Below are 22839 nucleotides of genomic sequence, written 5' to 3'. Positions count from 1 at the left end.
GTGTCTGAGACCAAGTCAAATCAAACTGTAACTTAATTAGTTTTATTATTGATTTCGATGAATTTACAATGCCTACCTCGCAAGTGTCCCATACACCATTGAGTGGAGTACTTTATCCGACATTGGGCCAGTACTCGATATAGCGCATGCAGCTAGTGTAAAACTTATTGGCATACAAGAACAATGATATCAGAATGATGTGAGAAATGAGACTAAATAAAGTGTTATGTTGGGGTCAGGCGAGGCGCATTAACAAACATTGTCACCAGGGGCTGAGTGTAGATTAGCTCATGTAGCGAGTTGTCACAGCTGTCAATCATTGTCGCGTGCCTCTGCTGTCACGTGAGGTATGGCGAACATCTGTTCCTCCAATCAATGAAAGGCCCGGCAAGTTGATGTCATACACACACTCGTTAGCTAACACAACATGTATTTATGGTGATGACATTTGATTTCCATTTCAGGAGGTTGCTTTTTGATGTAAGAATGGGTACTCAGGTGAGACGATATAGTTATACTGCTTTATCCACATTGACGACACGGAATACGCACCAACATCATCGTCGACACCTACATTACAATATAATGCTGCAAAAAAGTGGGTTCGTGTGAGACTGCCACAGTCAGGCTGGACCCTTGTCCCCTTTACAGTCAGGCTGGACCCTTGTCCCCTTTACAGTCAGGCTGGACCCTTGTCCCCTTTACAGTCAGGCTGGACCCTTGTCCCCTTTACAGTCAGGCTGGACCCTTGTCCCCTTTACAGTCAGGCTGGACCCTTGTCCCCTTTACAGTCAGGCTGGACCCTTGTCCCCAGCCAGGCTGGACCCTTGTCAGGCTGGACCTTTGTCCCCATTACAGTCAGGATGGACCCTTGTCCCTTTACAGTCAGGCTGGACCCTTGTCCCCTTTACAGTCAGGCTGGACCCTTGTCCCCTTACAGTCAGGCTGGACCGATGTCCCCTTTACAGTCAGCCGGGACCCTTGTCCCCTTTACAGTCAGACTGGACCCATGTCCCCTTTACAGTCAGCCGGGACCCTTGTCCCTTTACAGTCAGGCTGTGACCCTTGTCCCTTTCAGCCGTGACTTGTCGCCTTGAAAGTCAGACTAGACCCTTGTCCCCTTTGAAGTCAGGATGGACCCTTGTCCCATTACAGTGAGGCTGGACCCCTGTCCCATTTACAGTCAGGATGGACCCTTGTCCCCTTTCCAGTCAGGCTGGACCCTTTCCCATTTACAGTCCCCTTGTCCCATTTACAGTCAGGATGGACCCTTGTCCCATTACAGTCAGGACTGGACCCTTGTCCACTTGTCCGATTACAGTCAGGTCAGCTGGACCCTTGTCCCATTTACCCTTTAGTCAGGCTGGACCCTTGTCCCCTTTACAGTCAGGCTGGACCCTTGTCCCCTTTACAGTCAGGATGGACAGTCAGGCTGGACCCTTGTCCCTTTACAGCCAGGCTGGACCTTTGTCCCGGGATGGACCCTTTTCCCTTTACAGTCAGTCAGGCTGGACCCTTGTCCCATTTACAGTCAGGTCCCTGGACCCTTGTCCCTTTACAGTCAGGGACTGGACCCTTGTCCCGGGATTTACAGTCAGCCGGGACCATTGTCCCTTTACAGTCAGGCTGGACCCTTGTCCCATTTACAGTGGACCCTTGTCCCCTTTTAGTCAGGCTGGACCCTTGTCCCATTTACAGTCAGGCTGGACCCTTGTCCCTTTCAGGCTGGACCGATGTCCCTTTTACAGTCAGGCTGGACCCTTGTCCCAGGCTTTTCCCCTTGACAGTCAGGATGGACCCTTGTCCCAGTCACAGTCAGGATGGACCCTTGTCCCCTTTTACAGTCAGGATGGACCCTTGTCCATTTACAGTCAGGCTGGACCCTTGTCCCATTTACAGTCAGGCTGGACCCTTGTCCGACCAGTCCTTTTACAGTCAGCCTGGACCCTTGTCCCACAGTCAGGCTGGACCCTTGTCCCTTTGAAGTCAGCTCTGGATTACAGTCAGGATGGACCCTTGTCCCATTTACAGTCAGCCAGGACCCTTGTCCCCCGACAGTACAGTCCAGTCGGGACCCCTTTGTCCCTTTTACAGTCAGGCTGGACCCTTGTCCCCTTTACAGTCAGGCTGGACCCTTGTCCCATTTACAGTCAGGATGGACCCTTGTCCCTTTACAGTCAGGCTGGACCCTTGTCCCATTTACAGTCAGGATGGACACTTGTCCCTTTACAGTCAGGCTGGACCCTTGTCCCATTTACAGTCAGGATGGACCCTTGTCCCCTTTACAGTCAGGCTGGACCCTTGTCCCCTTTACAGTCAGCCTGGACCCTTGTCCCCTTTACAGTCAGGCTGGACCCTTGTCCCCTTTACAGTCAGGCTGGACCCTTGTCCCCTTTACAGTCAGGCTGGACCCTTGTCCCCTTTACAGTCAGGATGGACCCTTGTCCCCTTTACAGTCAGGCTGGACCCTTGTCCCCTTTACAGTCAGGCTGGACCCTTGTCCCCTTTACAGTCAGACGGGACCCTTCTGTCCTTTACAGTCTACACAAAACAGTGGTTGTCGGAGGAAAATGTTCAAGTTTTAGACTGGCCCAGTTACAGCCCAGATCTAAACCCAATTGAGAATGTGTGGAGACTAATGAAGGACAGAATAAACCAAAAAGGACTAACGAATATTGATCATATGAAGAAAGAAGTGGTCGAAAATTGGCTGTCACACGTTTCCTGCAACCTTTGATCGGTAGTGTACCTAGGCACATTCAGTCGTGTATTGCAGGGCAAGGAGGTCTCACAAAGTACTGAAAAGACACTTAGAATTAAGATAATCATATCTCAACATATTCATGTAAGTAAAACTTCTATAGTTTATATACATGAATTAGATATTTGCCGAAACAACTCTCTCAATAATTTCTGGGAATACTATACCCACCCTAAGGCGCCTGGAACAATAGGGTGCTGGACAGGACTGACATCCGATGTTCCATGATGTCGGCTAAGGCACCGGGAACAACAGGGCGCTGGACAGGACTGACATGATATGTTCCATGATGTCGGCTAAGGCGCCTGGAACAAAAGGGCGCTGGACAGGACTGACATGCGATGCTCCATGATGTCGGCTACAGATTCTGGATCGTACATGCATGGGCCTCTGTGTCAAACCTGCACGTGTATGCATGGCGGAAACGTTAATACACGGATTAAGCCACTTTATCAGGTCGATTACATTCACCGCCGCGTGGAAGATCGAACTCACATTGCCGGCTAATCTAGGTTAATCACGTTAACCAACGCATTTATCACGGGAACAGCTACACATAGGGAAACACGCACACGCACACACGCTCAGACACACACACACGCTCTCTCTCACACAAGAACACACATAGCCCTACACACATTGAGAAACTCAGTTAACTGTTCAGGGTCACAGCTTGAAAGTAAAAACTCCGCTGTAGAGATTCTTCTGAATGATACTGGCTGCGCGTCTGTCGACCACCGTCTGTGCTTGAACGACCCAACACGTCACCTACAACCACATCGATATTAGTTTTGTTATCAGAGTTTACCATGATACCACGTGGCATATAAGCCGATGTTCATTCAGATCTGGTCAAGTTGCTGGTCGCCTGTGATACCGAGGTTGTACAACACGTGACGACATGTCTCCCACTGAACTGTAGATAATCGGGGCTGTATTGATCTGGGTTACTTTGGGGATTTTTCTGCGCATTTGTTAATCTTAGAACTGAAACTATCGAAACAGGGATAATACCACTCAAACGACACCGGGCTTAATCACATTGCCCAGACACCTCACGATTGTTGATAAGGATTGTAAAACATGATGTCTGACTGACTGACTGAGTTTGGTTTTACGCCGCTTTTAGCAATATTCCAGCAACATCACGGCGGGGGACACCAGAAATGGGCTTCACAAAAACATGATGTCAATGGTGCTGACAATGCACATGCATGGATAGTATAGAAATACCATTGTCAGCCAAGCAGTAAGAAAAACACAAATGAAATGCCGAGATTAGAAAGAAAATGATGAGAAAGACGCAATAATCCGGTGCGCCTAGTGGCTGCAAGAGTTGTATGATCCCCAGGGCGTTGAGATTGATAATGTGAGTGCCGATGAGATTGACATCCAATGATCGAGGGAAAAAAAGTACCAGCACCTTGAGCATGTACTAGTTGCCTGGATATGTGCGCTATGGAAGTGAATGTTCAACATGGGTTCCACACAAGCACAGTCAGTTGCTCTTGTAACACCATCACCAAACTGCTGCAGCAGAACGACTAGTCACCACACCCACTGTAGGCGGATGTCATATATAGATATAGTAACAAGACTGTATATATTTTATTACCCAATATATGCAGTACTTGTTCTCAGAAAAAATACGTATCGTTTTTACAAACCCATATTCCGACATACCGGTAATAACGTGAAGTCATATGATGTATATTCGGGAAATACCAAATGCAACCTATCTTGATGGCTGAAGACGATCTTAAGCTGTTGGAAGATCTAGTTCATTATGATTTTCCTAACAGCGTAAACCAGAAATAACCATGTCACTCTCGGTAAATATCAAAATGAGCTCGCCAATCCGCGAGTGGAAATAGGAAATGAACCTTTGAGTATTGATAACACAATTAATACTTTAATACAGTTTAATTCAGAAAATATGTTTTTTCTATAATGAACAAAACTGTCAAGTCTATTGATAACTTCTTTTATTTGGTTTTGTACTCACAACATAAAATACGTTGTTATCAATAAATGTGTCAGTATTGTACTTTCCAACTTATACAGTGCCACTCAAAGACGTTATTGTAGAATAAACTGAGCCTTTATAAAGAAAGCAATTGGGGACCTCAAATATTTGTTTACCGAATGAATGGTGCGAGGTCGGGATCAGGATCGAACATACATGTGCCTAGCCTGCACCAGTCTCAAACAAGATTTCATAAACAATGTGGATTATGCCCCTTCCCCAAATCTCCACGCAGCGATATCTGACGCTTTTGCACCGTGTTTTCGAAGCACGTGGTGTTATGAGCTATCCGGAGAAAGTTACTTCCGGTGAAGTTGACAAGATGTCTCACAAGGAGCAGCAGATGCTGAAAGAGGAAGAGAGATCACTGGTCAACCTGCACACGAAACTCAGCGACCAGCTCAACAGACTCAAGGTGAGAAAAAGTACCATCTACAGTGACAGTCATGCATCCAGGTGTGCGTGGTTGCTAACGATTCGACCTTTCAAAATAATGGCTTATGCTTAAAAATAATTATTATTAGAATGATAAAAGTTGCGAAAGGTCCGAGACCTTAGACTAATGCTCAGTGTTCACGAATAGCGTCTGACCCTCTGACAAATCTGGCAGATTCGCCAACGGTCTGATAGAAGTCTAAAACCCACCGGCCCTGTGTCTGTCTGTATATTTCACAATGACTTTGACTGAAGTTGTTATATGTGACGTGACACTTGTTTGCTGTTTATAAATCTTATGTTTGTTAATAATTTCAATGCCAATATAAGAAATGTTCAATCTGAAATGTGTGTTTAATTTCATTCTATGGGTCCTGTGAATTTTCAATGGGTCAGACAGACATCTGAAACTTGCAGGACCCAATGTCCTGTTACTTTGAAACACCATTCGTGAACACTGTAATGCTTCGTCTCTGAATATACATTATTAATATTATATATTATATATATTATTTGATCGGTACAAATAAATTCCTTTATCATTTGAAAGGATACCCAGTGAGATGCAAAATTCTGAGCCTGAGTAAAATCTATGCTTCATTTTGGGTTTTTGCACCACATTTAGGGATGGGTCAAAGGGTATGTCACAGTGACAAGTAGCGATATTTCCATTAATTGAAATAAGTCACCAAATGATCAGCAATCGAGCACGTTTTCTCATGATGAACACAAACGATTCTTTTGTCTGTGTTATTAAATTTAGATTTCATAGCACTACCAGCTTGTCTTGATGGTAACATTTGCAGTTCAACTCATCGTCGGATAGAAAACCAGTGTTACTAGTTAAGCAAAGAGATAGGGAAGGTATCAAATTCTGCATTCAACAGATTTTCCCGAAAAATACATATTCATATCGTGTCCAGCTTACTTCATGTGTATTAGTATCGGGGACCGGACTATCGTGGCCTGATTGTATTAGTAAAAACTGCTGATTGATGTGACAAAATACCAGTCATAGCAAGTTCAGGGTGGTTAGAATTGTTTTAGTAGCATTCAGCGATACTAGGGTAAAGTATACATCATCAGTGTAAAAGAAAGTGTTTTTGTCTGAAACACACATACACTCACTCCCAATACACATAAAACACTGTATCTGGGAATGGGGTGGGATGAGGATTAGGGTACATTTAGTGTTGGAACCTGTTGGTATAAAGTCACAAGGGAACTGGTCAACAAATTCAGAACAAAATGACTGATTGTGTTGAACTATGTATGTATGCACTGCTGTTATGAAAAATATGCAAAAGCCAAGAAGCATTTAAGCAAACTAGTTCTTTGCTATCTGGCTTAATTATGGCTGATATCAAACTATATGATAATGGACTTGCAGCAGATCTAGCCACAGGATTATCATGCTCAAGCTGATCTATCCTCCCGTACGGTGTTTTCGAGCCCCTAAGACAAACAATGACAATCATGAGAAATGCTTTGGGATATGTCAATAATAGTTATCTTACTTTGAATTACATTTATTGAGCTGTTAAATTTGTTAGCGAAGGAGATGCGTCGTTTGTTTGCAGCAGAACATACCTCGAAGTTCAAAGTGACCTAGTTGATCGCCATGTTTTTGTGACGTCACCTCTTTTCGAGCCCCTCAATATTGTTGACGTATTCAACGCAGTGTCAGCCAGCTCGGGGTGATCTCAAAACTTGAAGCGGTCTTATGAATTCACAGTCATCCAAAATGTTCCAAGCGAGTATAAGTCTTTAAATTTCGCTATAATGATTAATGTAGCATATATGCACAATATAGCACTGTGACTTCGATCGTGAATATGATTTCACTGTTAGTTCTGGCAAATTGTCGCCTCACTGCCATAGCGTACATGCATTGTTATGACACAATGAGTTATGGGAACTAAGCATTAAATATTAAAACTTATGTACAGTTGTCACTTCATTCGACAGACAGGCTCTATTGCTCTGAATTTTCCGAATGACACGGACACCAGAATTCAGCTGTTGATCTCTGCAACGCGCACCTGTGTACAGTATTTGAGATGTACCCAGTGATCACAACTTCGGTGCGTACACTGAGCCCCACTTTGTGAATACAAGCGAGACACAATTTTGCAGTTCTTTCGGTTGAAACAATTTGCAAAGACAACACACTTCGTCATCACCCTCAGTGTAATAGTGTCTGTACCGCTGTCACTTGCGACAACCTCTCGTACATGAGACAATCCAGGCGTGCTTGGTTTGGCAGAGAGAGTTGAACGAACTTGTGATACTTTTTTTCTTCCGTGCAGACTGTTGCTTCCTCTTCTTGACTGGGTGTTTCTGAGTATGTTCTTGAATTTTGAACACTGTATTTTCTTCTGTGATGGCTTTACCACTGTGATAGAGCTGAGGACTTTCCACTTCAGTGTTGGTGCAGACTTGATTTTGTACAGAAGCGTCTTCCTTCTGTCTAAAAAGTGAGTCGTCGGCCCAGCGTTTTTCCTCGGATGTAATAAAACTGTAGAAGGTCTCAAGGCTTCCGCGAACCGACAGAATCGTCAAATGGAAATATTCCACATTTCTCAAGCGAGGACATCAAGTTTCTTGGAGAAAGAGCCAGCGTGTATGCTTTACAAACAACAGCACACATAGCGTTCTTATCTATGTTGGTGGTGACTTGTTCTCTCTTATCACGTGTGCTTCATGGAATTGTAGATCCTTTCTAGTGGCCGAAACAACCAACGTCAAGTGGTTGTAAAACATGAGAAGTGTGAGCTGGCAATACCATCAAGACAATGTTCCGAGATATGGCCCAGTCAATGATGGAGAGAGAAACATGAGAGCGGTGCCCGTCGTAAAGAAGGAGAATCGGCTGTGACGGATCTGACCTCTAAGCGTATTTCAGGAAGTGATCATTCAAATAAGTGGAAAATATTTCCATATTTGACCACCCTGAATCACTAGTTGTGGCATTTGTACCTGGGGTACATTCTTAAATACGAAGTAAGGAGGGATATGTTGTCCGAGAGCGTTCCCACAACCAATTAAAGTTGTTGTTGATGATCTTGGTGTAGTAACCGCGACACATCAATATTCAGAAGAAGACACCACTTTAGGAGGAGTATGGTTCTCAATCAACCCTTTTTCGTCAACATTATAGATGAATTGCGGCTTGTCAAATAAATCGTACTTCTCTGGCACGGCCCGAAGTTCGACGAAATATTTGAAATATTGACGTAGCCTTTGCTCTAGAAACTTTAGGAGAGTGGCTTGTCCAGCATGAGAGAAGGCCATCGGCTTCATAAATCCATAATACCAATGGAGAGAAAGGGATCATCTTTATTTACGTTTTCCCAGTTGAACAGCATACTGAGATGCCAGTGTAGTGACCTCCACCCTGGTTATCCGTGCCCACACTACTCATGAACTTTAGATGTTCAACAAGTCTAGACTCCTCTTCTAAACTAAGAATTGGTTCAGTCCCTGACTTAAGTGTTTCTGGATGGATCCTACCCTAGCACGATCTCTGAGAGTCGTCTCAGGTACAGAAAACTTCCCTAGCTGCAGTTTTGACAGGCACATTGTCTTCCACAGCGGCTAAATATGCCCTGGTCATAGCCTCTGGGTCATAAACCCTATACGACGGTCTTGAATTCTGCAATACACCGAAAAATTGGTTATAACACTTATAAGACGGCCCCTACTAGCGATCGCGATGCAAGTTAAAAATAACCAGCCGCATGATGTAAGTCATGTGATCCTGGCTGGAAGTTTACATTCTGCAGAGGCGGCATAGCTCGAAGTGATGTCAAATGTTTTCAGTGCAAAATGCAGCTTTAAACTTTAAAAAAAATATGCAGTGGGCAAAATAGTGACTTTTTGTCATGGGTTTACGTTTTTTTTATCTAACTTACCACCTGCAGCTTCACACGCCACATGATTACGTCCAAGACAACCTGACAACTTGTAACCTGCGTTCCGCTTTGAAGTGGCTACCTGGATGACGTCATCAAATAAATCCGCACGTGTATATTGGTGGCTCGAAATGAGGTGACGCTCGAAAAGAGGTAACGTGGGGATATATATAGCAAATGTATTTTGTAATAATGCTAATAATGACTTCCTGCCACAACACTACAGCACTCATGGCAGGGTTCATTGGTAGAAATACCCTTCATTCAACAGTGCACAAATAATGGAATGAACATTTCTTAATTATGTATTTTTATGGCAATGTATGTATTTTTATGGTAATGTATTAACACTCTGATCATACTGTGTATTTTTATATATTCCGCTTATAGTCTGTTTGCAGTGAAAACGTACCGACGAATTTCACTTTAAGCAAAAAAGTAAAGTAATATAGTGAAATTAAGATTGCGAATCCTCGTAAATTTACCTTGCCAATTGAAAATTCAAGTCTCAGAATTTTATTCAACTTACGATAAAAGTTGTTTTACAAACGATCATAGATTCAAATCGTTATGACTGGTTTGTATTACAATGGTGTAAGCGATTAGTTGGAACAGTGAAACAAATGTACGTGTGGTACGGAAATGTACGTAATACATCAGTATCACATGTGGGTAGTTTCGGTGAATTACAATTCAGGTATTTTTTCCCACGGTATTTGGCAACAATAAAGGATGCAAAAGAAAATTCTTCACGGTAAGTAACATAAGAGAAACATTAAAGATATCGTTATGAACACTATAACATTTTTTTAACTTAGTCATGCACTATAAGTAACGTAGGCACTGTTCTGGTGACGTAAACTTTACCCTAGTATGGTTGAAAATGCTGTGAAAAACTTCTAACCACACGTTCTCTGAGTTTTCTTTAGTAAACGTCGCGTGGTAAATTTATGGCGTAGATCAGCAGACCCGGAACCAGGCTGCATGAACCGTTCTGTCTGCCAGCGCTGCATGAACCGTTCTGTCTGCCAGCGCTTCCACAGCAGACCCAGAAACAGGCTGCATGAACCGTTCTGTCTGCCAGCGCTTCCACAGCAGACCCAGAACCAGGCTGCCTGAACCGTTCTGTCTGCCAGCGCTTCCACAGCAGACCCAGAACCAGGCTGCATGAACCGTTCTGTCTGCCAGTGCTTCCACAGCAGACCCAGAACCAGGCTGCATGAACCGTTCTGTCTGCCAGCAGCCTACAGCAGACCAGAACCAGGCTGCATGAACCGTTCTGTCTGCCAGTGCTTCCACAGCAGACCCAGAACCAGGCTGCATGAACCGTTCTGTCTGCCAGCGCTTCCACAGCAGACCCAGAACCAGGCTGCATGAACCGTTCTGTCTGCCAGTGCTTCCACAGCAGACCCAGAACCAGGCTGCATGAACCGTTCTGTCTGCCAAGCTTCCACAGCAGACCCAGAACCAGGCTGCATGAACCCGTTCTGTCTGCCAGTGCTTCCACAGCAGACCAGAACCAGGCTGCATGAACCGTTCTGTCTGCCAGTGCTTCCACAGCAGACCCAGAACCAGGCTGCATGAACCGTTCTGTCTGCCAGTGCTTCCACAGCAGACCCAGAACCAGGCTGCATGAACCGTTCTGTCTGCCAGCGCTGCATGAGCCGTTCTGTCTGCCAGGGCTTCATGAACCGTTCTGTCTGCCAGCGCTGCATGAACCGTTCTGTCTGCCAGGCTGCATGAACCATTCTGTCTGCCAGGGCTTCATGAACCGTTCTGTCTGCCAGCGCTGCATGAACCGTTCTGTCTGCCAGGGCTGCATGAACCGTTCTGTCTGCCAGCTGCATGAACCGTTCTGTCTGCCAGCGCTGCATAAACCGTTCTGTCTGCCAGGGCTTCATGAACGTTCTGTCTGCCAGGGCTTCATAAACCCCGTTCTGTCTGCCAGGGGCTTCATAAGGGTCTGCCAGGGCTGCATGAACCATTCTTTCTGCCAGGGCTGCATGAACCGTTCTGTCTGCCAGGGCTGCATGAACCGTTCTGTCTGCCAGGGCTTCATGAACCGTTCTGTCTGCCAGGGTTTCATGAACCGTTCTGTCTGCCAGGGCTGCATGAACCATTCTGTCTGCCAGGGCTTCATGAACCGTTCTGTCTGCCAGGGCTGCATGAACGTTCTGTCTGCCAGCTGCATGAATAGAACCATTCTGTCTGCCAAGGCTTCATGAACCGTTCTGTCTGCCAGCTGCATGAACCGTTCCGTCTGCCAGCGCTGCATGAACCGTTCTGTCTGCCAGGGCTGCATGAACCATTCTATCTGCCAGGGCTGCATGAACCATTCTGTCTTCCAACGCTGCATGAACCGTTCTTTCTGCCAGGGCTTCATGAACCGTTCTGTCTGCCGCGGCTTCTACTCCAAGTTTTGGATTCTGTGGCAAACAACAAACTCACTAGACAGAAACAAAACTGATTTAGATATGAATCATATGAACTAAGTCAAAGTGCATATGCTTATACAAGGTCAGTTGTTGCAAATTTCATACGGATATGTTTACTCCTGCACTTTCTAAATAATTGGAATAAAAGTATCTTAAACTTCATGAATGAACAAAGTATTGTCAGATTATGTGAGACATGAGATCAGATATATAGTAAGCTCACAGCATACAGCCACAACCCATTCCGACCTGCTGATAGAGGTCCGCCCTCCAGCAGTGTAGGCATCCTGGTGAACAATCAAATTAACATCTGTGTGAAATGGCCTGAAACTGCAGATAGTGCTGTGTTTCTAATGGTCGATCAATTTGCTTTTGGCCTAATATCTTGTGTATATATGACCCCGTCGTTTCTGGCTGTTGTAATAAACAAACATACAAAGTGTTGTGTGTTCTGGATTTTTCTTCCCTCAGATAGAAGTTATCTGGACCTCAAATAGAGATATGGTGGGGGCTTATACCCCCCAGTCTTTGACCCAAAGACTGATACCCACTGACTGGGACCCACACACTGACACTGACACCCGCGGACTGACACCCTCAGACTAATACCAACAGACTGAAACCCACGGACTGGGACTCACAGACTGATGTCCACGGAATGACACCCACAGACTGGGACTCACGGACTAACACCCACGGACTGATACCCGTGGACTGGGACTCACGGACTGATACCCGTGGACTGGGACTCACGGACTGATACCCGTGGACTGGGACTCACGGACTGATACCCATGGACTGGGACTCACGGACTGATACCCGTGGACTGGGACTCACGGACTGATACCCGTGGACTGGGACTCACCCGTGGACTGGGACTGGGACTCATGGACTGATACCCGTGGACTGGGACTCAGGACTGGATACTCACGGACTGATACGGGACTCACGGACTGATACCCGTGGACTGGGACTCACGGACTGATACCCACCAACCACTATCCAACTATCTGAGACAACCACTGTTTGTGACAAAAAACAACTAACTAGCAGTTTAGAGTTAATCTTGTACTGCCAAATATAGTAGGCCTTTTTGTGCACCTGTATTACATCATATTTAGTGCATTTGTAAACACTGAAAGATACTCAGTGGGACTAAGGACAGATTGTGTGCAAAGTGCAGACATTATTATAGTACGCCAGTTAACCCAAGCTACTTGGGAGGCATTAGAAAGTTAATGAGCACCTTTTGAATACAGCACCACAACTTCTCATGCAGAGGGTCTCAGTTGTAGGTCACGTGTCACTAAGACAAGACACCAGTTTTTAGAGAATCCATCAGACGCGAAGCCATGACCTTCGGATTGTTAGCCCAACAGCTAACCGACGTCCACACTGTAATCTACACGATACCGAGTGATAGGTCAGTAGTAAATTTAACATACCATTTCAGTGCTAGCCCTTACCCTGAAGCAACATTTAGTCTCACCCATAGTGGCACTCACTCACTCACTCACTCACTCACTCACTCACTCACTTGGTGTTCCAGGTGGAGGAGCTGGCCCTGATCAGCATGCTGCGTCTACAGAACCGGCCAACGTCCACCACGATGTCCCAGCACACAGACCAAACAGACGAGGGACCAGTGAGACAGGAGATCCAGGTATGTGTGTTACCTGACAGGAGAACCAGGTATGTGTGTTACCAGACAGACGAGGGACCAGTGAGACAGGAGATCTAGGTATGTGTGTTACCTGACAGGAGATCCAGGTATGTGTGTTACCAGACAGGAGTTCCAGGTATGTGTGTTACCTGACAGGAGATCTAGGTATGTGTGTTACCTGACAGGAGATCCAGGTATGTGTGTTACCTGACAGGAGATCCAGGTATGTGTGTTACCTGACAGGAGATCCAGGTTTGTGTGTTACCAGACAGACGAGGGACCAGTGAGACAGGAGATCCAGGTATGTGTGTTACCTGACAGACGAGGGACCAGTGAGACAGGAGATCCAGGTTTGTGTGTTACCTGACAGGAGATCCAGGTATGTGTGTTACCTGACAGGAGATCCAGGTGTGTGTGTTACCAGACAGACAAGGGACCAGTGAGACAGGAGATCCAGGTATGTGTGTTACCAGACAGACGAGGGACCAGTGAGACAGGAGATCCAGGTGTGTGTGTTACCTGACAGGAGATCCAGGTATGTGTGTTACCTGACAGGAGATCCAGGTATGTGTGTTACCTGACAGGAGACCAGGTATGTGTGTTACCTGACAGGAGATCCAGGTGTGTGTGTTACCTGACAGGAGATCCAGGTGTGTGTGTTACCTGACAGGAGATCCAGGTATGTGTGTTACCTGACAGGAGATCCAGGTGTGTGTGTTACCAGACAGACAAGGGACCAGTGAGACAGGAGATCCAGGTTTGTGTGTTACCTGACAGGAGATCCAGGTATGTGTGTTACCAGCTGACAGAGGAGGGACCAGTGAGACAGGAGATCCAGGTTTGTGTGTTACCTGACAGGAGATCCAGGTGTGTGTGTTACCAGACAGACAAGGGACCAGTGAGACAGGAGATCCAGGTATGTGTGTTACCTGACAGGAGATCTAGGTATGTGTGTTACCTGACAGGAGATCCAGGTGTGTGTGTTACCAGACAGACAAGAGACCAGTGAGACAGGAGATGTAGGTTTGTGTGTTACCTGACAGACAAGGGACCAGTGAGACAGGAGATCCAGGTTTGTGTGTTACCTGACAGGAGAAACAGGTGTGTGTGTTACCAGACAGACATCCAGGTTTGTGTGTTACCCGTGTGACAGGAGATCCAGGTTTGTGTGTTACCTGACAGACGAGGGACCAGTGAGACAGGAGATCCAGGGTTGTGTGTGTTACCTGACAGACGAGGGACCAGTGAGACAGGAGATCCAGGTTTGTGTGTTACCTGACAGACGAGGGACCAGTGAGACAGGAGATCCAGGTGTGTGTGTTACCTGACAGGAGATCCAGGTATGTGTGTTACCTGACAGGAGATCCAGGTATGTGTGTTACCTGACAGGAGACCCAGGTGTGTGTGTTACCTGACAGGAGATCCAGGTATGTGTGTTACCTGACAGGAGATCCAGGTATGTGTGTTACCTGACAGGAGAACCAGGTATGTGTGTGTTACCTGACAGGAGGGACCAGTGAGACAGGAGATCCAGGTTTGTGTGTTACCTGACAGACAAGGGACCAGTGAGACAGGAGATCCAGGTGTGTGTGTTACCTGACAGGAGATCCAGGTGTGTGTGTTACCTGACAGACAAGGGACCAGTGAGACAGGAGATCCAGGTGTGTGTGTTACCTGACAGGAGATCCAGGTGTGTGTGTTACCTGACAGACAAGGGACCAGTGAGACAGGAGAACCAGGTTTGTGTGTTACCAGACAGACAAGGGACCAGTGAGACAGGAGATCCAGGTTTGTGTGTTACCTGACAGGAGATCCAGGTGTGTGTGTTACCTGACAGGAGATCCAGGTGTGTGTGTTACCTGACAGACAAGGGACCAGTGAGACATGGAGATCCAGGTTTGTGTGTTACCTGACAGACGAGGGACCAGTGAGACAGGAGATCCAGGTGTGTGTGTTACCTGACAGGAGATCCAGGTGTGTGTGTTACCAGACAGACAAGGGACCAGTGAGACAGGAGATCCAGGTATGTGTGTGTTACCTGACAGACGAGGGACCAGTGAGACAGGAGATCCAGGTGTGTGTGTTACCTGACAGGAGAACCAGGTGAGTGTGTTACCTGACAGACAAGGGACCAGTGAGACAGGAGATCCAGGTTTGTGTGTTACCTGACAGACGAGGGACCAGTGAGACAGGAGATCCAGGTTTGTGTGTTACCTGACAGACAAGGGACCAGTGAGACAGGAGATCCAGGTGTGTGTGTTACCTGACAGGAGATCCAGGTATGTAGTGTTACCCGACAATACAAGGGACCAGTGAGACAGGAGATCAAGGTGTGTGTTACCTGACAAACGAGGGGACCAGTGAGACAGGAGATCCAGGTTTGTGTGTTACCTGACAGGGAGATCAGGTATACCAGGCTGTGTTACCAGACAGATGATCAGGATTGTGTGTTACACTGACAGGGAGATCCAGGTATGTGTAATTTACCTGACAGACAGAGGACCAGTGAGACAGGAGATCAGGTTTGTGTGTTACCTGACAGGAGATCCAGGTATGTGTGTTACCTGACAGGAGATCAATAGAGGTATGTGTGTTACCCTGACAGGAGATCCAGGTGTGTGTTACCTGACAGACAAGGGACCAGTGAGACAGGAGACCCAGGTTTGTGTGTTACCTGACAGGAGATCCAGGTATGTGTGTTACCTGACAAGGAGATCCAAGGGCATGTGTGTTACCTGACAGGACGAGGGACCAGTGAGACAGGAGACCCAGGTTTGTGTGTTGCCCTGACAGAAGAGACCCAGGTTTGTGTGTTACCTGACAGGAGATCCAGGTATGTGTGTTACCTGACAGACGAGGGACCAGTGAGACAGGAGATCCAGGTTTGTGTGTTACCTGACAGGAGATCCAGGTATGTGTGTTACCTGACAGGAGATCCAGGTATGTGTGTTACCAAACGGACGAGGGACCAGTGAGACAGAAGATCAAGGTATGTGTGTTACCAGACAGACGAGGGACCATTGAGACAGGAGATCCAGGTATGTGTGTTGCTAGACAGACAAGGGACCATTGAGACAAGAGATCCAGGTATGCGTGTTACCTAACAGGAGATCCAGGTATGCGTGTTTCCTGACAGGAGATCCAGGTATGTGTGTTACCTGACAGGAGGTCAAGGTGTATGTGTTACCAGACAGATGAGGGAACAGTGAAACAGGAGATCCTGGTGTGTGTGTTACCTGACCCAAGGAGGAGTCCAAGGTGTATGTGTTTACCAGACAGATGAGGGGACCAGTGAAACAGGAGATCCAGGTATGTGTGTTACCCCGTTCTGTGCAGGGAATCCGTGAGACAGGAGATCCAGGTGTGTGTGGGTTACCAGACAGGAGGTCCATTTATGTAAAAGTTGCCAAGGAACCGGGTGCACGGAACTATACAACCAGCTTAGAGTGTGGCTAGTACAAGCAGCCGCTGTACACATACACGCAGCATTGCCGCGTCGTCATTTGTGAAATATTCCAAGCCACGGCGTTAAACCCAATTTCACCTAAGCCTCCAATATCATCCTTCTTGTTTTTGCTTATGAGTCAATACCTTGGCCTTCACTATCTTCTCTCCTCCAACAGAGTGAGCTGACCCAGTTGGAAGAGAAATACCAGGAGGCGCTGGACCTCAGTGTGGCCGGGCACCTCGGGATGTCTGACTGTAAGTTTGTTTCACCACTGTGGGCCGGGCACCTGGAACGTCTGAATGTATGTTTGTGTGTTTGTGACCTTGGTATGACTGAGTGAGTGAGTGAGTTTAGTTTTACACCTTACTCAACAATATTTCAGCTATATGGTGGTGGTCTGTAAATAATTGAGTCTGGACCAGACAATCCTGATTAGTTACGAATTGAGATACGATCACATGCATCAACCAAGACAATGAGACCCAACACACCGATCCCAGTAATTCGCTAGCCTGCTACGATAAGCATGGGCTACTGAAGATCCAGTATGACCAAGTACTTCTTGATATCCGACTGTGAGTTTTATCATTTAAGTGATGGGTGGCGTCTCACTATGTCTGACTATGCGTTTGTGATCTTAGTAGGAAGGCAAGAGTCGGGTTGTCTGACTGAAAGTTTGTATCACTTCGGCACAGCCAGAATTATCTTGGGATGTATGACTGTAAGGTTGTGACCTCTGCATAGCCTCAGTGTCTGTTTTAACCACAGTGTGACCAAGGACCTGGGGATGTCTGACTGTTAGTGTCTGACTGGTAAGTGTCTGACTGTAAGTGTCTGATTGGTAGGTGTCCGACTGGTAGGTGTCTGACTAAGTGTCCGACTGTAAGTGTCTGACGTGGTACCGTGTATGACTGTAAGTGTCTGACTGTAGGTGTCCGACTGCTTGTAAGTGTCTGACTGTGAGTGTCGACTGTACACATGTATGGTCAGTTGCATGTATATGCTGAATGTTCTGAATGTTGCAGACCATGAAGAGGAGGAGGAAGAAGACGAGGACGATGAAGATGATGATGAACCAGAGACTGTCACAGACCAGTTGTCAGCTTTCCTGGATGAACTGTCTACTTAGAAACAAGTGAAGGTCAAAAATTGACATCACTGGACAGGACAGAGATTACTGCATCTCACAGCCAGATCGGTACATGCATTGTTGTTCCAGCCACTTCTTTCATTCAGTGGAGCCACTGACCTGCTGAGACTGACCAGCATGTATATCATACAGCTATTAGGTTTGGATTCCGAACAATAAATTAGAATGTGATGTTTGAAATGTTTAAATGTAACATACCAATTGGCACCCTCGTCCCATTCTGTAATCTACACGATACTGAGTGATAGGTCAGCATTAAATGTAACATACCATTTGGCACCCTCGTCCCATTCTGTAATCTACACGATACTGAGTGCTAGGTCAGCATTAAGTTTAACATACCATTTGGCACCCTCGTCCCATTCTGTAATCTACACGATACTGAGTGATAGGTCAGCATTAAATGTAACATACCATTTGGCACCCTCGTCCCATTCTGTAATCTACATTTCGATACTGAGTGATAGGTCAGCATTAAATTTAACATACCATTTGACACCCTCGTCCCATTCTGTAATCTACACGATACTGAGTGATAGGTCAGCATTAAATTTAACATACCATTTGGCACCCTCGTCTTCTGTCCCATTCTGTAATCTACTTTCGATACTGAGTGCTAGGTCAGCATTAAGTTTAACATACCATTTGGCACCCTCGTCCCATTCTGTAATCTACACGATACTGAGTGATAGGTCAGCATTAAATGTAACATACCATTTGGCACCCTCGTCCCATTCTGTAATCTACTCGATACTGAGTGATAGGTCAGCATTAAGTTTAACATACCATTTCAGTGCTAGCCCTTACCCTGAAGCAACATTTAGTCTCACCCAAAGTGGCACTCACTCACTCACTCACTCACTCACTCACTCACTCACTTGGTGTTCCAGGTGGAGGAGCTGGCCCTGATCAGCATGCTGCGTCTACAGAACCGACCAACGTCCACCACGATGTCCCAGCACACAGACCAAACAGACGAGGGACCAGTGAGACAGGAGATCCAGGTATGTGTCTTACCAGACAGAGGAGGGACCAGTGAGACAGGAGAACAAGGTATGTGTCTTACCAGACAGACGAGGGACCAGTGAGACAGGAGAACCAGGTATGTGTGTTACCTGACAGGAGATCCAGGTATGTGTGTTACCAGACAGACGAGGGACCAGTGAGACAGGAGAACCAGGTATGTGTGTTACCTGACAGGAGATCCAGGTATGTGTGTTACCTGACAGGAGATCCAGGTATGTGTCTTACCAGACAGAAGAGGGACCAGTGAGACAGGAGATCCAGGTATGTGTCTTACCAGACAGACGAGGGACCAGTGAGACAGGAGATCCAGGTATGTGTGTTACCAGACAGACGAGGGACCAGTGAGACAGGAGAACCAGGTATGTGTGTTACCTGACAGGAGATCCAGGTATGTGTGTGTTACAGGAGAACCAGTGAGACAGGAGAACCAGGTATGTGTGTTACCTGACAGGAGATCCAGGTATGTGTGTTACCAGACCAGAGACAGGTATGTGTGTTACCTGACAGGAGATCCAGGTATGTGTGTTACCAAGCAGACAGGAGTGAGGCACCAGAACCAGTATGTGTGTTACCTGAGGGACCAGGAGATCCAGGTATGTGTGTTACCAGACAGAAGAGGGACCAGTGAGACCAGTGAGACAGGAGAGATCCAGGTATGTGTGTTACCAAACAGGCGAGGGACCAGTGAGGCAGGAGAACCAGTGACCAGACAGGAGACCAGTGAGACCAGGTATGTGTGTTACCTGACAGGAGATCCAGGTATGTGTGTTACCAGACAGAAGAGGGACCAGTGAGACAGGAGAACCAGGTATGTGTGTTACCTGACAGGAGATCCAGGTATGTGTGTTACCAGACAGACGAGGGACCAGTGAGACAGGAGAACCAGGTATGTGTGTTACCTGACAGGAGATCCAGGTATGTGTGTTACCAGACAGACGAGGGACCAGTGAGACAGGAGAACCAGGTATGTGTGTGTTACCAAACAGTTATGTGTGTTACCTGACAGGAGATCCAGGTATGTGTGTTACCAAACAGACGAGGGACCAGTGAGACAGGAGATCCAGGTATGTGTGTTACCTGTGTGGTAGCTTTGTGATATATGTGTGCTGGTAAATAGACATGATTGAAAGGCTTCAAATGATTTAAAGTGATCATGTTGTTTTTGATAATAATATGAAACAGCAGAAGCAAGACAAGACGAATCCCAGTCTCTCTTAGATCAGTTTGTTGTCTGTCTTATATGTTTGGTCGACTTGTTATCTATAATTCAATGGGAGATGTAGTAGGCGATTGTCAGATGCTGAGTGATATGTCACCGTTTTACCTTTCCAATATCGTCGACCGCCTCCGTGGTGTAGTGGTTAGAGCTCTCGCCCGGAGAGCGAATGGTCGCGGGTTCGATCCCCGACAGCATCATACCAAAAATATGTTAAAATATGGTACTTGTTGGTCCCTGTCTGAGTGGGGTATTCATGCTTCACTGCGGCATTGTATCTCAGAGGGCTAGCACTATAAAACCAGCTTAAGTCTGGGCTAGTACAAGCAGCCGCACCTACACATACACATGCATGCACGTCGTCATATGAGCGAAATATTCTCAAGCACGACGTTAAACCCAATTTCATCTCACCTCCAATATCGTCCTTCTTGTTTTTGCCCATGAGTCACCTTGACCTTCACTATCTTCCTGCAACAGAGTGAGCTGACCCAGTTGGAAGAGAAATACCAGGAGGCGCTGGACCTCAGCGTGGCCGGGCACCTCGGGATGTCTGACTGTAAGTTTGTTTCACCACTGTCTGGGCACCTGGGAACGTCTGTTTGTGACCTTGGTATGACTGAGTGAGTGAGTGAGTTTAGTTTTAAACCTTACTCAGCAATATTTCAGCTATATGGTGGTGGTCTGTAAATAATTGAGTCTGGACCAGACAATCCCAATCAGTGCAATTGAGATACAATCACATGCATCAACCAAGACAGCGAGACTGACCACCCGATCCCAGTAGTCGCCTCTTACGATAAGCATGGGCTACTGAAGATCAGTGTGACCAAGTACTTCATGATATCCGACTGTGAGTTTTATCATTTTGACGTGGGTCGAGCGTCTCACCATGTCTGACTGTACGTTTGTGATCTTAGTAGGGAAGGCAAGTCGGGTTGTCTGACTGAAAGTTTGTATCACTTCGGCATTGCCAGGGTATCTTGGGATGTATGACTGTACGGTTGTGACCTCTGCATAGCCAAGCACCTCCGGATGCCTCAGTGTCTGTTTGATCACAGTGTGACCAAGCACCTGGGGATATCTGACTGTTAGTGTCTGACTGTAAGTGTCTGACTGTAAGTGTCCGACTGGTAGGTGTCTGACCATAGGTGTCTGACTGGTAGGTGTCCGACTGTGAGTGTCTGACTAGTAGGTGTCTGACTGTGAGTGTCTGACTGGTAAGTGTCTGACTGTAAGTGTCTGACTGGTAGGTGTCCGACTGTAAGTGTCTGACTGGTAGGTGTCTGACTGTACATGTATGGTCAGTTGCATGTATATATGAATGTTCTGAATGTTGCAGACCATGAAGAAGAGGAGGAAGAAGACGAAGACGATGAAGATGATGATGAACCAGAGACTGTCACAGACCAGTTGTCAGCTTTCCTGGATGAACTGTCTGCCAGAAACAAGTGAAGGTCAAAGTTGACATCACTGGACAGGACAAGTTACTGCATCTCACACAAACCAGATTCGGTACATCGTGTTGTTCAGCCTCTTCTTTCATTCAGTGGAGCCACTGACCTGCTGAGACTGACCAGCCATGTATATCATACAGTTATTAGGTTTGGATGCTTACAATAAATTAAGACTGTGATGTTGAAATGTCATAAAGGACAGAAGTCCAACCTAATGTATTCTGTATGCTCTGGATCAGTTCATATTCTGGAATAGTGTGGAAGGCAGGAACCTGGATTATCTTCTGATGCAGACCAGGGTATGAAACTCCCAAACCTTTCAGCCAAGCCACAGGGCTGGTTAGATGTAAAGCTTGCCAACTCTGACCAAACCTTACCTGCCCACCCCACCAAAAATACTAATTTACTTAGTATAATTAAATTAAAACTTGTAAAATATTGAAAAAACTCATGCCAATGCAAGAAAAGAATTAACTGTTTGTTTCAGATTTGTGAGTGAATTGATAATGATTTATTATCCTGAAATATGATGAATATCTTCATATACATGTCTAAACTTTAACTGTACCGTCGGTCAGGTTAATTTGAGAATCTGGCAGTCCATGTTGTAAATAACCCGTCCCTGTCGGGCAGGCAGGTTTTTCGAACGTTGTACAGAAGGTGAAGGTATTGATGATGATGTGTTTGTGTGTTTGTACAAGCAGCCAGCGATAGATGAACTGACTGTAGCGCTAGTGAGGTGTATTTGTACAAGCAGCCAGCGATAGATGAACTGACTGTAGCGCTAGTGAGGTGTATTTGTACAAGCAGCCAGCGATAGATGAACTGACTGTAGCGCTAGTGAGGTGTATTTGTACAAGCAGCCAGCGATAGATGAACTGACTGTAGCGCTAGTGAGGTGTATTTGTACAAGCAGCCAGCGATAGATGAACTGACTGTAACGCTAGTGAGGTGTATTTGTACAAGCAGCCAGCGATAGATGAACTGACTGTAGCGCTAGTGAGGTGTATTTGTACAAGCTGCCACTGTAACACAAGCTGCCAGTGACGTGGATGAACTTACTGTAACACAAGCTGCCAGTGACGTGGATGAACTGACTGTAACACAAGCTGCCAGTGACGTGGATGAACTGACTGTAACACAAGCTGCCAGTGACGTGGATGAACTTACTGTAACACAAGCTGCCAGTGACGTGGATGAACTGACTGAACTGTAGCTGTAACTGCTGCCACAAGCTGCCAGTGACGGATGAACTGACTGTAGTGGCGTGGATGAACTTTGTAACACAAGCTGCCAGTGACGCGGATG

At 46.3% G+C, this 22839-nt stretch overlaps 1 protein-coding gene and 1 long non-coding RNA gene across 2 annotated transcripts; both read left to right on the top strand.

Annotated features, from left to right (window-relative positions):
- Positions 1-5035: 5035 nt before the first annotated feature.
- On the top strand, positions 5036-22001 carry LOC124286709 (snRNA-activating protein complex subunit 5-like). Its single transcript, XM_046723133.1, has 4 exons — positions 5036-5202; positions 18723-18836; positions 20555-20633; positions 21417-22001. The coding sequence occupies exons 1-4, from the start codon at positions 5068-5070 to the stop codon at positions 21527-21529; spliced, it is 441 nt and encodes a 146-aa protein (XP_046579089.1). The 5' UTR covers positions 5036-5067; the 3' UTR covers positions 21530-22001.
- Positions 16531-17744, top strand: LOC124286710. The gene is made up of 3 exons (XR_006901093.1): positions 16531-16543; positions 16858-16936; positions 17708-17744. It is a non-coding gene; the product is annotated as an uncharacterized LOC124286710 (long non-coding RNA).
- Positions 22002-22839: the final 838 nt, after the last annotated feature.

This window comes from Haliotis rubra, unplaced genomic scaffold (genome assembly GCF_003918875.1).
Source record: "Haliotis rubra isolate DU_JTF1 unplaced genomic scaffold, ASM391887v1 Scf39, whole genome shotgun sequence".
Lineage (NCBI taxonomy): Eukaryota > Metazoa > Mollusca > Gastropoda > Lepetellida > Haliotidae > Haliotis > Haliotis rubra.
The sequence above is the reverse complement of the archived record's forward strand: the minus strand, read 5'-3'. Positions and strand labels throughout refer to the sequence as shown.